The sequence below is a fragment of the Cherax quadricarinatus genome, chromosome 81, assembly GCF_038502225.1.
Source record: "Cherax quadricarinatus isolate ZL_2023a chromosome 81, ASM3850222v1, whole genome shotgun sequence".
NCBI classification, from domain to species: Eukaryota; Metazoa; Arthropoda; class Malacostraca; order Decapoda; family Parastacidae; genus Cherax; species Cherax quadricarinatus.
This window is the reverse complement of record NC_091372.1, coordinates 804,692-821,861: the sequence shown is the minus strand read 5'-3', so window position 1 is coordinate 821,861 and position 17,170 is coordinate 804,692. Positions and strand designations below refer to the sequence as shown.

At 42.7% G+C, this 17,170-nt stretch overlaps 1 protein-coding gene across 1 annotated transcript in view; it reads left to right on the top strand.

The window, feature by feature from the left end:
- LOC138855091 (uncharacterized) overlaps positions 1 to 17,170 on the top strand; it is a 119,995-nt gene that overhangs the window by 82,200 nt on the left and 20,625 nt on the right. Inside the window, exon 9 of the mRNA XM_070102238.1 lies at positions 15,153 to 15,238. Coding sequence (XP_069958339.1) covers positions 15,153 to 15,238 — 86 coding nt within the window. The remainder of the gene's footprint in view (positions 1 to 15,152; positions 15,239 to 17,170) is intronic.

Sequence of the window (17,170 nt, the reverse complement as noted above, 5' to 3'; positions counted from 1 at the left end):
TGACAGGATCCACAGGCATAACACCAGACACAAACATCTCTATGATAGTTGTGACAGGATCCACAGGCATAACACCAGACACAAACATCTCTATGATAGTTGTGACAGGATCCACAGGCATAACACCAGACACAAACATCTCTATGATAGTTGTGACAGGATCCACAGGCATAACACCAGACACAAACATCTCTATGATAGTTGTGACAGGATCCACAGGCATAACACCAGACACAAACATCTCTATGATAGTTGTGACAGGATCCACAGGCATAACACCAGACACAAACATCTCTATGATAGTTGTGACAGGATCCACAGGTATAACACCAGACACAAACATCTCTATGATAGTTGTGACAGGATCCACAGGCATAACACCAGACACAAACATCTCTATGATAGTTGTGACAGGATCCACAGGTATAACACCAGACACAAACATCTCTATGATAGTTGTGACAGGATCCACAGGCATAACACCAGACACAAACATCTCTATGATAGTTGTGACAGGATCCACAGGCATAACACCAGACACAAACATTTCTATGATAGTTGTGACAGGATCCACAGGCATAACACCAGACACAAACATTTCTATGATAGTTGTGACAGGATCCACAGGCATAACACCAGACACAAACATCTCTATGATAGTTGTGACAGGATCCACAGGTATAACACCAGACACAAACATCTCTATGATAGTTGTGACAGGATCCACAGGCATAACACCAGACACAAACATCTCTATGATAGTTGTGACAGGATCCACAGGCATAACACCAGACACAAACATCTCTATGATAGTTGTGACAGGATCCACAGGTATAACACCAGACACAAACATCTCTATGATAGTTGTGACAGGATCCACAGGCATAACACCAGACACAAACATCTCTATGATAGTTGTGACAGGATCCACAGGCATAACACCAGACACAAACATCTCTATGATAGTTGTGACAGGATCCACAGGTATAACACCAGACACAAACATCTCTATGATAGTTGTGACAGGATCCACAGGTATAACACCAGACACAAACATCTCTATGATAGTTGTGACAGGATCCACAGGTATAACACCAGACACAAACATCTCTATGATAGTTGTGACAGGATCCACAGGTATAACACCAGACACAAACATCTCTATGATAGTTGTGACAGGATCCACAGGCATAACACCAGACACAAACATCTCTATGATAGTTGTGACAGGATCCACAGGCATAACACCAGACACAAACATCTCTATGATAGTTGTGACAGGATCCACAGGCATAACACCAGACACAAACATCTCTATGATAGTTGTGACAGGATCCACAGGTATAACACCAGACACAAACATCTCTATGATAGTTGTGACAGGATCCACAGGCATAACACCAGACACAAACATCTCTATGATAGTTGTGACAGGATCCACAGGCATAACACCAGACACAAACATCTCTATGATAGTTGTGACAGGATCCACAGGCATAACACCAGACACAAACATCTCTATGATAGTTGTGACAGGATCCACAGGCATAACACCAGACACAAACATCTCTATGATAGTTGTGACAGGATCCACAGGCATAACACCAGACACAAACATCTCTATGATAGTTGTGACAGGATCCACAGGCATAACACCAGACACAAACATCTCTATGATAGTTGTGACAGGACCCACAGGCATAACACCAGACACAAACATCTCTATGATAGTTGTGACAGGATCCACAGGCATAACACCAGACACAAACATCTCTATGATAGTTGTGACAGGATCCACAGGTATAACACCAGACACAAACATCTCTATGATAGTTGTGACAGGATCCACAGGTATAACACCAGACACAAACATCTCTATGATAGTTGTGACAGGATCCACAGGCATAACACCAGACACAAACATCTCTATGATAGTTGTGACAGGATCCACAGGCATAACACCAGACACAAACATCTCTATGATAGTTGTGACAGGATCCACAGGCATAACACCAGACACAAACATCTCTATGATAGTTGTGACAGGATCCACAGGTATAACACCAGACACAAACATCTCTATGATAGTTGTGACAGGATCCACAGGCATAACACCAGACACAAACATCTCTATGATAGTTGTGACAGGATCCACAGGTATAACACCAGACACAAACATCTCTATGATAGTTGTGACAGGATCCACAGGCATAACACCAGACACAAACATCTCTATGATAGTTGTGACAGGATCCACAGGCATAACACCAGACACAAACATCTCTATGATAGTTGTGACAGGATCCACAGGCATAACACCAGACACAAACATCTCTATGATAGTTGTGACAGGATCCACAGGCATAACACCAGACACAAACATCTCTATGATAGTTGTGACAGGATCCACAGGCATAACACCAGACACAAACATCTCTATGATAGTTGTGACAGGATCCACAGGCATAACACCAGACACAAACATCTCTATGATAGTTGTGACAGGATCCACAGGTATAACACCAGACACAAACATCTCTATGATAGTTGTGACAGGATCCACAGGCATAACACCAGACACAAACATCTCTATGATAGTTGTGACAGGATCCACAGGCATAACACCAGACACAAACATCTCTATGATAGTTGTGACAGGATCCACAGGTATAACACCAGACACAAACATCTCTATGATAGTTGTGACAGGATCCACAGGCATAACACCAGACACAAACATCTCTATGATAGTTGTGACAGGATCCACAGGCATAACACCAGACACAAACATCTCTATGATAGTTGTGACAGGATCCACAGGCATAACACCAGACACAAACATCTCTATGATAGTTGTGACAGGATCCACAGGTATAACACCAGACACAAACATCTCTATGATAGTTGTGACAGGATCCACAGGCATAACACCAGACACAAACATCTCTATGATAGTTGTGACAGGATCCACAGGCATAACACCAGACACAAACATCTCTATGATAGTTGTGACAGGATCCACAGGTATAACACCAGACACAAACATCTCTATGATAGTTGTGACAGGATCCACAGGCATAACACCAGACACAAACATCTCTATGATAGTTGTGACAGGATCCACAGGCATAACACCAGACACAAACATCTCTATGATAGTTGTGACAGGATCCACAGGCATAACACCAGACACAAACATCTCTATGATAGTTGTGACAGGATCCACAGGCATAACACCAGACACAAACATCTCTATGATAGTTGTGACAGGATCCACAGGTATAACACCAGACACAAACATCTCTATGATAGTTGTGACAGGATCCACAGGCATAACACCAGACACAAACATCTCTATGATAGTTGTGACAGGATCCACAGGTATAACACCAGACACAAACATCTCTATGATAGTTGTGACAGGATCCACAGGCATAACACCAGACACAAACATCTCTATGATAGTTGTGACAGGATCCACAGGCATAACACCAGACACAAACATCTCTATGATAGTTGTGACAGGATCCACAGGTATAACACCAGACACAAACATCTCTATGATAGTTGTGACAGGATCCACAGGTATAACACCAGACACAAACATCTCTATGATAGTTGTGACAGGATCCACAGGCATAACACCAGACACAAACATCTCTATGATAGTTGTGACAGGATCCACAGGCATAACACCAGACACAAACATCTCTATGATAGTTGTGACAGGATCCACAGGCATAACACCAGACACAAACATCTCTATGATAGTTGTGACAGGATCCACAGGTATAACACCAGACACAAACATCTCTATGATAGTTGTGACAGGATCCACAGGCATAACACCAGACACAAACATCTCTATGATAGTTGTGACAGGATCCACAGGTATAACACCAGACACAAACATCTCTATGATAGTTGTGACAGGATCCACAGGCATAACACCAGACACAAACATCTCTATGATAGTTGTGACAGGATCCACAGGCATAACACCAGACACAAACATCTCTATGATAGTTGTGACAGGATCCACAGGCATAACACCAGACACAAACATCTCTATGATAGTTGTGACAGGATCCACAGGCATAACACCAGACACAAACATCTCTATGATAGTTGTGACAGGATCCACAGGTATAACACCAGACACAAACATCTCTATGATAGTTGTGACAGGATCCACAGGCATAACACCAGACACAAACATCTCTATGATAGTTGTGACAGGATCCACAGGCATAACACCAGACACAAACATCTCTATGATAGTTGTGACAGGATCCACAGGCATAACACCAGACACAAACATCTCTATGATAGTTGTGACAGGATCCACAGGCATAACACCAGACACAAACATCTCTATGATAGTTGTGACAGGATCCACAGGTATAACACCAGACACAAACATCTCTATGATAGTTGTGACAGGATCCACAGGCATAACACCAGACACAAACATCTCTATGATAGTTGTGACAGGATCCACAGGTATAACACCAGACACAAACATCTCTATGATAGTTGTGACAGGATCCACAGGCATAACACCAGACACAAACATCTCTATGATAGTTGTGACAGGATCCACAGGCATAACACCAGACACAAACATCTCTATGATAGTTGTGACAGGATCCACAGGCATAACACCAGACACAAACATCTCTATGATAGTTGTGACAGGATCCACAGGTATAACACCAGACACAAACATCTCTATGATAGTTGTGACAGGATCCACAGGTATAACACCAGACACAAACATCTCTATGATAGTTGTGACAGGATCCACAGGCATAACACCAGACACAAACATCTCTATGATAGTTGTGACAGGATCCACAGGCATAACACCAGACACAAACATCTCTATGATAGTTGTGACAGGATCCACAGGCATAACACCAGACACAAACATCTCTATGATAGTTGTGACAGGATCCACAGGTATAACACCAGACACAAACATCTCTATGATAGTTGTGACAGGATCCACAGGTATAACACCAGACACAAACATCTCTATGATAGTTGTGACAGGATCCACAGGTATAACACCAGACACAAACATCTCTATGATAGTTGTGACAGGATCCACAGGCATAACACCAGACACAAACATCTCTATGATAGTTGTGACAGGATCCACAGGTATAACACCAGACACAAACATCTCTATGATAGTTGTGACAGGATCCACAGGTATAACACCAGACACAAACATCTCTATGATAGTTGTGACAGGATCCACAGGCATAACACCAGACACAAACATCTCTATGATAGTTGTGACAGGATCCACAGGCATAACACCAGACACAAACATCTCTATGATAGTTGTGACAGGATCCACAGGCATAACACCAGACACAAACATCTCTATGATAGTTGTGACAGGATCCACAGGCATAACACCAGACACAAACATCTCTATGATAGTTGTGACAGGATCCACAGGCATAACACCAGACACAAACATCTCTATGATAGTTGTGACAGGATCCACAGGTATAACACCAGACACAAACATCTCTATGATAGTTGTGACAGGATCCACAGGCATAACACCAGACACAAACATCTCTATGATAGTTGTGACAGGATCCACAGGCATAACACCAGACACAAACATCTCTATGATAGTTGTGACAGGATCCACAGGCATAACACCAGACACAAACATCTCTATGATAGTTGTGACAGGATCCACAGGTATAACACCAGACACAAACATCTCTATGATAGTTGTGACAGGATCCACAGGTATAACACCAGACACAAACATCTCTATGATAGTTGTGACAGGATCCACAGGCATAACACCAGACACAAACATCTCTATGATAGTTGTGACAGGATCCACAGGTATAACACCAGACACAAACATCTCTATGATAGTTGTGACAGGATCCACAGGTATAACACCAGACACAAACATCTCTATGATAGTTGTGACAGGATCCACAGGTATAACACCAGACACAAACATCTCTATGATAGTTGTGACAGGATCCACAGGCATAACACCAGACACAAACATCTCTATGATAGTTGTGACAGGATCCACAGGCATAACACCAGACACAAACATCTCTATGATAGTTGTGACAGGATCCACAGGCATAACACCAGACACAAACATCTCTATGATAGTTGTGACAGGATCCACAGGCATAACACCAGACACAAACATCTCTATGATAGTTGTGACAGGATCCACAGGCATAACACCAGACACAAACATCTCTATGATAGTTGTGACAGGATCCACAGGCATAACACCAGACACAAACATCTCTATGATAGTTGTGACAGGATCCACAGGCATAACACCAGACACAAACATCTCTATGATAGTTGTGACAGGATCCACAGGTATAACACCAGACACAAACATCTCTATGATAGTTGTGACAGGATCCACAGGTATAACACCAGACACAAACATCTCTATGATAGTTGTGACAGGATCCACAGGCATAACACCAGACACAAACATCTCTATGATAGTTGTGACAGGATCCACAGGCATAACACCAGACACAAACATCTCTATGATAGTTGTGACAGGATCCACAGGCATAACACCAGACACAAACATCTCTATGATAGTTGTGACAGGATCCACAGGTATAACACCAGACACAAACATCTCTATGATAGTTGTGACAGGATCCACAGGCATAACACCAGACACAAACATCTCTATGATAGTTGTGACAGGATCCACAGGCATAACACCAGACACAAACATCTCTATGATAGTTGTGACAGGATCCACAGGTATAACACCAGACACAAACATCTCTATGATAGTTGTGACAGGATCCACAGGTATAACACCAGACACAAACATCTCTATGATAGTTGTGACAGGATCCACAGGCATAACACCAGACACAAACATCTCTATGATAGTTGTGACAGGATCCACAGGCATAACACCAGACACAAACATCTCTATGATAGTTGTGACAGGATCCACAGGCATAACACCAGACACAAACATCTCTATGATAGTTGTGACAGGATCCACAGGCATAACACCAGACACAAACATCTCTATGATAGTTGTGACAGGATCCACAGGCATAACACCAGACACAAACATCTCTATGATAGTTGTGACAGGATCCACAGGTATAACACCAGACACAAACATCTCTATGATAGTTGTGACAGGATCCACAGGCATAACACCAGACACAAACATCTCTATGATAGTTGTGACAGGATCCACAGGCATAACACCAGACACAAACATCTCTATGATAGTTGTGACAGGATCCACAGGCATAACACCAGACACAAACATCTCTATGATAGTTGTGACAGGATCCACAGGCATAACACCAGACACAAACATCTCTATGATAGTTGTGACAGGATCCACAGGCATAACACCAGACACAAACATCTCTATGATAGTTGTGACAGGATCCACAGGCATAACACCAGACACAAACATTTCTATGATAGTTGTGACAGGATCCACAGGCATAACACCAGACACAAACATCTCTATGATAGTTGTGACAGTATCAGACACAAACATCTCTATGATAGTTGTGACTGGATCCTCAGGCATAACACCCGACACAAACATATCTATGATAGTTGTGACAGGATCCACAGGTATAACACCAGACACAAACATCTCTATGATAGTTGTGACAGGATCCACAGGTATAACACCAGACACAAACATCTCTATGATAGTTGTGACAGGATCCACAGGCATAACACCAGACACAAACATCTCTATGATAGTTGTGACAGGATCCACAGGCATAACACCAGACACAAACATCTCTATGATAGTTGTGACAGGATCCACAGGCATAACACCAGACACAAACATCTCTATGATAGTTGTGACAGGATCCACAGGCATAACACCAGACACAAACATCTCTATGATAGTTGTGACAGGATCCACAGGCATAACACCAGACACAAACATCTCTATGATAGTTGTGACAGGATCCACAGGCATAACACCAGACACAAACATCTCTATGATAGTTGTGACAGGATCCACAGGCATAACACCAGACACAAACATCTCTATGATAGTTGTGACAGGATCCACAGGCATAACACCAGACACAAACATTTCTATGATAGTTGTGACAGGATCCACAGGCATAACACCAGACACAAACATCTTATGATAGTTGTGACAGGATCCACAGGCATAACACCAGACACAAACATCTCTATGATAGTTGTGACAGGACCCACAGGCATAACACCAGACACAAACATCTCTATGATAGTTGTGACAGGATCCACAGGCATAACACCAGACACAAACATTTCTATGATAGTTGTGACAGGATCCACAGGCATAACACCAGACACAAACATCTCTATGATAGTTGTGACAGGATCCACAGGCATAACACCAGACACAAACATCTATGATAGTTGTGACAGGATCCACAGGCATAACACCAGACACAAACATTTCTATGATAGTTGTGACAGGATCCACAGGTATAACACCAGACACAAACATTTCTATGATAGTTGTGACAGGATCCACAGGCATAACACCAGACACAAACATTTCTATGATAGTTGTGACAGGATCCACAGGTATAACACCAGACACAAACATCTCTATGATAGTTGTGACAGGACCCACAGGCATAACACCAGACACAAACATCTCTATGATAGTTGTGACAGGATCCACAGGCATAACACCAGACACAAACATCTCTATGATAGTTGTGACAGGATCCACAGGCATAACACCAGACACAAACATCTCTATGATAGTTGTGACAGGATCCACAGGCATAACACCAGACACAAACATTTCTATGATAGTTGTGACAGGATCCACAGGTATAACACCAGACACAAACATTTCTATGATAGTTGTGACAGGATCCACAGGTATAACACCAGACACAAACATCTCTATGATAGTTGTGACAGGATCCACAGGTATAACACCAGACACAAACATCTCTATGATAGTTGTGACAGGACCCACAGGCATAACACCAGACACAAACATCTCTATGATAGTTGTGACAGGATCCACAGATATAACACCAGACACAAACATCTCTATGATAGTTGTGACAGGATCCACAGGCATAACACCAGACACAAACATCTCTATGATAGTTGTGACAGGATCCACAGGTATAACACCAGACACAAACATCTCTATGATAGTTGTGACAGGATCCACAGGTATAACACCAGACACAAACATCTCTATGATAGTTGTGACAGGATCCACAGGTATAACACCAGACACAAACATCTCTATGATAGTTGTGACAGGATCCACAGGTATAACACCAGACACAAACATCTCTATGATAGTTGTGACAGGACCCACAAACATAACACCAGACACAAACATCTCTATGATAGTTGTGACAGGATCCACAGGCATAACACCAGACACAAACATTTCTATGATAGTTGTGACAGGACCCACAGGCATAACACCAGACACAAACATTTCTATGATAGTTGTGACAGGATCCACAGGTATAACACCAGACACAAACATCTCTATGATAGTTGTGACAGGATCCACAGGTATAACACCAGACACAAACATCTCTATGATAGTTGTGACAGGATCCACAGGCATAACACCAGACACAAACATCTCTATGATAGTTGTGACAGGATCCACAGGCATAACACCAGACACAAACATCTCTATGATAGTTGTGACAGGACCCACAGGCATAACACCAGACACAAACATCTCTATGATAGTTGTGACAGGATCCACAGGCATAACACCAGACACAAACATCTCTATGATAGTTGTGACAGGACCAACAGGCATAACACCAGACACAAACATCTCTATGATAGTTGTGACAGGATCCACAGGCATAACACCAGACACAAACATCTCTATGATAGTCGTGACAGGATCCACAGGCATAACACCAGACACAAACATCTCTATGATAGTTGTGACAGGATCCACAGATATAACACCAGACACAAACATCTCTATGATAGTTGTGACAGGATCCACAGGTATAACACCAGACACAAACATCTCTATGATAGTTGTGACAGGATCCGCAGGCATAACACCAGACACAAACATCTCTATGATAGTTGTGACAGGATCCACAGGCATAACACCAGACACAAACATCTCTATGATAGTTGTGACAGGATCCACAGGCATAACACCAGACACAAACATCTCTATGATAGTTGTGACAGGATCCACAGGCATAACACCAGACACAAACATCTATGATAGTTGTGACTGGATCCACAGGCATAACACCAGACACAAACATCTCTATGATAGTTGTGACAGGATCCACAGGCATAACACCAGACACAAACATCTCTATGATAGTTGTGACAGGATCCACAGGCATAACACCAGACACAAACATCTATGATAGTTGTGACAGGATCCACAGGCATAACACCAGACACAAACATTTCTATGATAGTTGTGACAGGATCCACAGGCATAACACCAGACACAAACATTTATGATAGTTGTGACAATATCCACAGGCATAACACCAGACACAAACATCTATGATAGTTGTGACAGGATCCACAGGCATAACACCAGACACAAACATCTCTATGATAGTTGTGACAGGATCCACAGGCATAACACCAGACACAAACATTTATGATAGTTGTGACAGGATCCACAGGCATAACACCAGACACAAACATCTATGATAGTTGTGACAGGATCCACAGGCATAACACCAGACACAAACATCTATGATAGTTGTAACAGGATCCACAGGCATAACACCAGACACAAACATTTCTATGATAGTTGTGACAGGATCCACAGGTATAACACCAGACACAAACATTTCTATGATAGTTGTGACAGGATCCACAGGCATAACACCAGACACAAACATTTCTATGATAGTTGTGACAGGATCCACAGGTATAACTCCAGACACAAACATCTCTATGATAGTTGTGACAGGACCCACAGGCATAACACCAGACACAAACATCTCTATGATAGTTGTGACAGGATCCACAGGCATAACACCAGACACAAACATCTCTATGATAGTTGTGACAGGATCCACAGGCATAACACCAGACACAAACATCTCTATGATAGTTGTGACAGGATCCACAGGCATAACACCAGACACAAACATTTCTATGATAGTTGTGACAGGATCCACAGGCATAACACCAGACACAAACATTTCTATGATAGTTGTGACAGAACCCACAGGCATAACACCAGACACAAACATCTCTATGACATTCCCCGTGTCCGACTAAACCTTTACAAAAATTCAATGTATTTCAAAGGACCTAAAATCTGGAACACCCTACCTGAAAACTCTAGAACTGCAGACACATTCATCACTTTCAAAACTACAGTTAGAAAACATCTTATCTCCCTGATCCACCCCGACAACTAACTACATGATAACCACCTGGTGGTTCAAAATTACACTCACTCACCCACTGACTATAAACCCAGAAATACTAATCTTTATCTTAAAATAATAAATCCTAACTAGTCATAAGTTTGCCTATGATACTCAAATATAGACACCTTGTATTGTGCCAAAACAAAATCATTCACATTGCTAAACTCACAAATTATGATGTAGTCACTTAGCCTTAATATCATAATCTGTAAGGATTTAATGTTAAGAATTAATCTAAGTCTGCTCGAAATGCCTAGCCATGCTAGGTGTCCTAGTGGCCCCCTCTGTAATTAGTATTTTATAACATGTAAACCACACAATACCCAAAACCTATAAACCCCACATTGTAACCATTATAGAGAATAAACTTGAATTGAATTGAATTGTGAGAAATTATATATATATAAAGGTCACAGATACAGTTCTGAACTATTACGCATAATTGGGGGGGGGGAGCTAAAACAGACATAACAATTATCAATATTAGTTATACCTGGGAGATGGGTAGTTTAGGGATACAGGGTAGCAACAGTATCCCTCCTGGGATACCCACCCACTCATCCCACACATAAGCTGGACCTTTAAATACTTATAAACTTATTAATGATTAAATTTAAGCCATTAACACCGGGAAATTACATTCATGGAGTGTATATGTATTATTAATGACCCGACTTGACTAATTAGTGATATGGTCCACAAAATATACACATTTCTAGCAGAATATATATAGAGCATATGCATAATTTACATATATCAGTTTAATATTGCATAAGTGTATTATAAATACAATTTTTTAATAAACAAACAGCCAGACATTACTAGGATCTGACATACCTTTCCTGACGAAGCCGCGTCTCTTTATATTCCAATTATCACCTTTATTATAGCCGAGTTACTCTTCAATTTCACAATTATAGCAGTCCACAACATTTACTTATTCCATGACTCTCCATTAACGCCGATACACTCCATAACAGGCGTGATTAAATCAGATATTTCTCCATAACTCCGGGATTATTGTAGACTACGCCACTATGTCGCCGGCCTCCGCCTGTCTGATGGTTCTTTTCTGTCTTGAAACTTATCAAAAATTACACCAACAATACGTTTTATAAACAGTATTATATTATTCAATTTTTATATACTTATTTCAAGAAAATAATAAAAAAATCCACAAATAATAATAATAATAATAATAATAATAATAATAATAATAATAATAATAATAATAATAATATTATTATCATTATTATTATTGCTATAATTATTATTACTGTTACTATTTTTATTACTGTTATTACTGTAATTATTATTATTATTATTATTATTATTATTATTATTATTATTATTATTATTATTATTATTATATTCACACAGTAAACACTAAACACGTACGTCTTACAGAACACTCGGGAGAGGATAGGGAAACAATTCGGTTTGATCCAAGGAAGAAGCGAGTGGCTCCAGTACCTTGGATCAAGAGATTTTTAGTGATATCAAGGCACCTCTCTCTGAGTGGTGACTTACAGATGAACCAGGACAGGATAACACACACTGTATAGATGAACCAGGACAGGATAACACACACTGTATAGATGAACCAGGACAGGATAACACACACCTTATAGATAAACCAGGACAGAATAACACACACTTTATAAATGAACCAGGGCAGGATAACACACTTTATAAATGAACCAGGGCAGGATAACACACTTTATAAATGAACCAGGGCAGGATAACACACTTTATAAATGAACCAGGGCAGGATAACACACTTTATAAATGAACCAGGACAGGATAACACACTTTATAAATGAACCAGGACAGGATAACACACACCTTATAGATGAACCAGGACAGGATAACACACACTGTATAGATGAACCAGGGCAGGATAACACACACTGTATAGATGAACCAGGACAGAATAACACACACTGTATAGATGAACCAGGGCAGGATAACACACACCTTATAGATGAACCAGGACAGAATAACACACACCTTATAGATGAACCAGGGCAGGATAACACACACTGTATAGATGAACCAGGACAGGATAACACACACCTTATAGATAAACCAGGACAGAATAACACACACTGTATAGATGAACCAGGACAGAATAACACACACTGTATAGATGAACCAGGACAGAATAACACACACCGTAGAGATGAACCAGGACAGGATAACACACACCTTATAGATGAACCAGGACAGAATAACACACACCTTACAGATGAACCAGGACAGAATAACACACACCTTATAGATGAACCAGGACAGAATAACACACACCTTATAGATAAACCAGGACAGAATAACACACACCTTACAGATAAACCAGGACAGAATAACACACACCTTATAGATGAACCAGGACAGAATAACACACACCTTACAGATAAACCAGGACAGGATAACACACACCTTACAGATAAACCAGGACAGGATAACACACACCTTACAGATAAACCAGGACAGAATAACCCACACCTTATAGATGAACCAGGACAGAATAACACACACCTTATAGATGAACCAGGACAGGATAACACACACCTTACAGATAAACCAGGACAGGATAACACACACCTTACAGATAAACCAGGACAGAATAACCCACACCTTATAGATGAACCAGGACAGAATAACACACACTGTATAGATGAACCAGGACAGGATAACACACACCTTATAGATGAACCAGGACAGGATAACACACACCTTATAGATGAACCAGGACAGAATAACACACACCTTATAGATGAACCAGGACAGGATAACACACACCTTATAGATGAACCAGGACAGGATAACACACACCTTATAGATGAACCAGGACAGAATAACACACAACTTATAGATGAACCAGGACAGGATAACACACACCTTATAGATGAACCAGGACAGGATAACACACACCTTATAGATGAACCAGGACAGAATAACACACACCTTATAGATGAACCAGGACAGAATAACACACACCTTATAGATGAACCAGGGCAGGATAACACACACCTTATAGATGAACCAGGACAGAATAACACACACCTTATAGATGAACCAGGACAGGATAACACACACCTTATAGATGAACCAGGACAGGATAACACACACCTTATAGATGAATCAGGACAGGATAACACACACCTTATAGATGAACCAGGACAGAATAACACACACCTTATAGATGAACCAGGACAGGATAACACACACCTTATAGATGAACCAGGACAGGATAACACACACCTTATAGATGAATCAGGACAGGATAACACACACCTTATAGATGAACCAGGGCAGGATAACACACACCTTATAGATGAATCAGGACAGGATAACACACACCTTATAGATGAAAGAGGGCACAGGAACCAGGGCAGGATAACACACACCTTATAGATGAACCAGGACAGGATAACACACACCTTATAGATGAATCAGGACAGGATAACACACACCTTATAGATGAACCAGGGCAGGATAACACACACCTTATAGATGAACCAGGGCAGGATAACACACACCTTACAGATGAACCATTATAGGATAACACACACCTTATAGATAAACCAGGACAGAATAACACACACCGTAGAGATAAACCAGGACAGGATAACAGCTCTTTGCCAGTAAATTCAACTTATTAATGGCATGTAAACGATGTCTACCCATCAGGCCAACACATTAATGCTGCTGAACATGGCTAGAGTCCTGCACACCAAACTACAAGGTGTCAACACCACTACAGCGGCTGCTACAAAGTACGTACAAAACACCTTTTTAACTTAGGCATTATATTATGTGTTAGTGGACTGGTGTGGGTCACATCCTGGGTGTTAGTGGACTGGTGTGGGTCACATCCTGGGTGTTAGTGGACTGGTGTGGGTCACATCCTGGGTGTTAGTGGACTGGTGTGGGTCACATCCTGGGTGTTAGTGGACTGGTGTGGGTCACATCCTGGGTGTTAGTGGACTGGTGTGGGTCACATCCTGGGTGTTAGTGGACTGGTGTGGGTCACATCCTGGGTGTTAGTGGACTGGTGTGGGTCACATCCTGGGTGTTAGTGGACTGGTGTGGGTCACATCTTGGGTGATAGTGAACTGGTGTGGGTCACATCCTAGGTGTTGGTGGACTGCTGTGGGTAACATCCTGGGTGTTAGTGGACTGGTGTGGGTCGCATCCTGGGTGATAGTGAACTGGTGTGGGTCACATCCTGGGTGTTAGTGGACTGGTGTGGGTCACATCCTAGGTGTTGGTGGATTGGTGTGGGTAACATCCTGGGTGTTAGTGGACTGGTGTGGGTCGCATCCTGAGTGTTAATGGACATGTGTGGGTCGCATCCTGGGTGTTAGTGGACTGGTGTGGGTCGCATCCTGGGTGTTAGTGGACTGGTGTGGGTCGCATCCTGGGTGTTAGTGGACTGGTGTGGATCGCATCCTGGGTGTTAGTGGACTGGTGTGGGTCGCATCCTGGGTGTTAATGGACTGGTGTGGGTCACATACTGGGCGTTAGTGGACTGGTGTGGGTCACATCCTGGGTGTTAATGGACTGGTGTGGGTCACATACTGGGTGTTAGTGGACTGATGTGGGTCACATCCTGGGTGTTATTGGACTGGTGTGGGTCGCATCCTGGGTGTTAGTGGACTGGTGTGGGTCACTTCCTGGGTGTTAGTGGACTGGTGTGGGTCACATCCTGGGTGTTAGTGGACTGGTGTGGGTCACATCCTGGGTGTTAGTGGACTGGTGTGGGTCACATCCTGGGTGTTAGTGGACTGGTGTGGGTCACATCCTGGGTGTTAGTGGACTGGTGTGGGTCGCATCCTGGGTGTTAGTGGACTGGTGTGGGTCGCATCCTGGGTGTTAGTGGACTGGTGTGGGTCACATCCTGGGTGTTAGTGGACTGGTGTGGGTCGCATCCTGGGTGTTAGTGGACTGGTGTGGGTCGCATCCTGGGTGTTAGTGGACTGGTGTGGGTCACATCCTGGGTGTTAGTGGACTGGTGTGGGTCACATCCTGGGTGTTAGTGGACTGGTGTGGGTCGCATCCTGGGTGTTAGTGGACTGGTGTGGGTCACATCCTGGGTGTTAGTGGACTGGTGTGGGTCGCATCCTGGGTGTTAGTGGACTGGTGTGGGTCGCATCCTGGGTGTTAGTGGACTGGTGTGGGTCACATCCTGGGTGTTAGTGGACTGGTGTGGGTCGCATCCTGGGTGTTAGTGGACTGGTGTGGGTCACATCCTGGGTGTTAGTGGACTGGTGTGGGTCACATCCTGGGTGTTAGTGGACTGGTGTGGGTCACATCCTGGGTGTTAGTGGACTGGTGTGGGTCGCATCCTGGGTGTTAGTGGACTGGTGTGGGTCACATCCTGGGTGTTAGTGGACTGGTGTGGGTCGCATCCTGGGTGTTAGTGGACTGGTGTGGGTCGCATCCTGGGTGTTAGTGGACTGGTGTGGGTCACATCCTGGGTGTTAGTGGACTGGTGTGGGTCGCATCCTGGGTGTTAGTGGACTGGTGTGGGTCGCATCCTGGGTGTTAGTGGACTGGTGTGGGTCACATACTGGGTGTTAGTGGACTGGTGTGGGTCACATACTGGGTGTTAGTGGACTGGTGTGGGTCACATACTGGGTGTTAGTGGACTGGTGTGGGTCACATACTGGGTGTTAGTGGACTGGTGTGGGTCACATCCTGGGTGT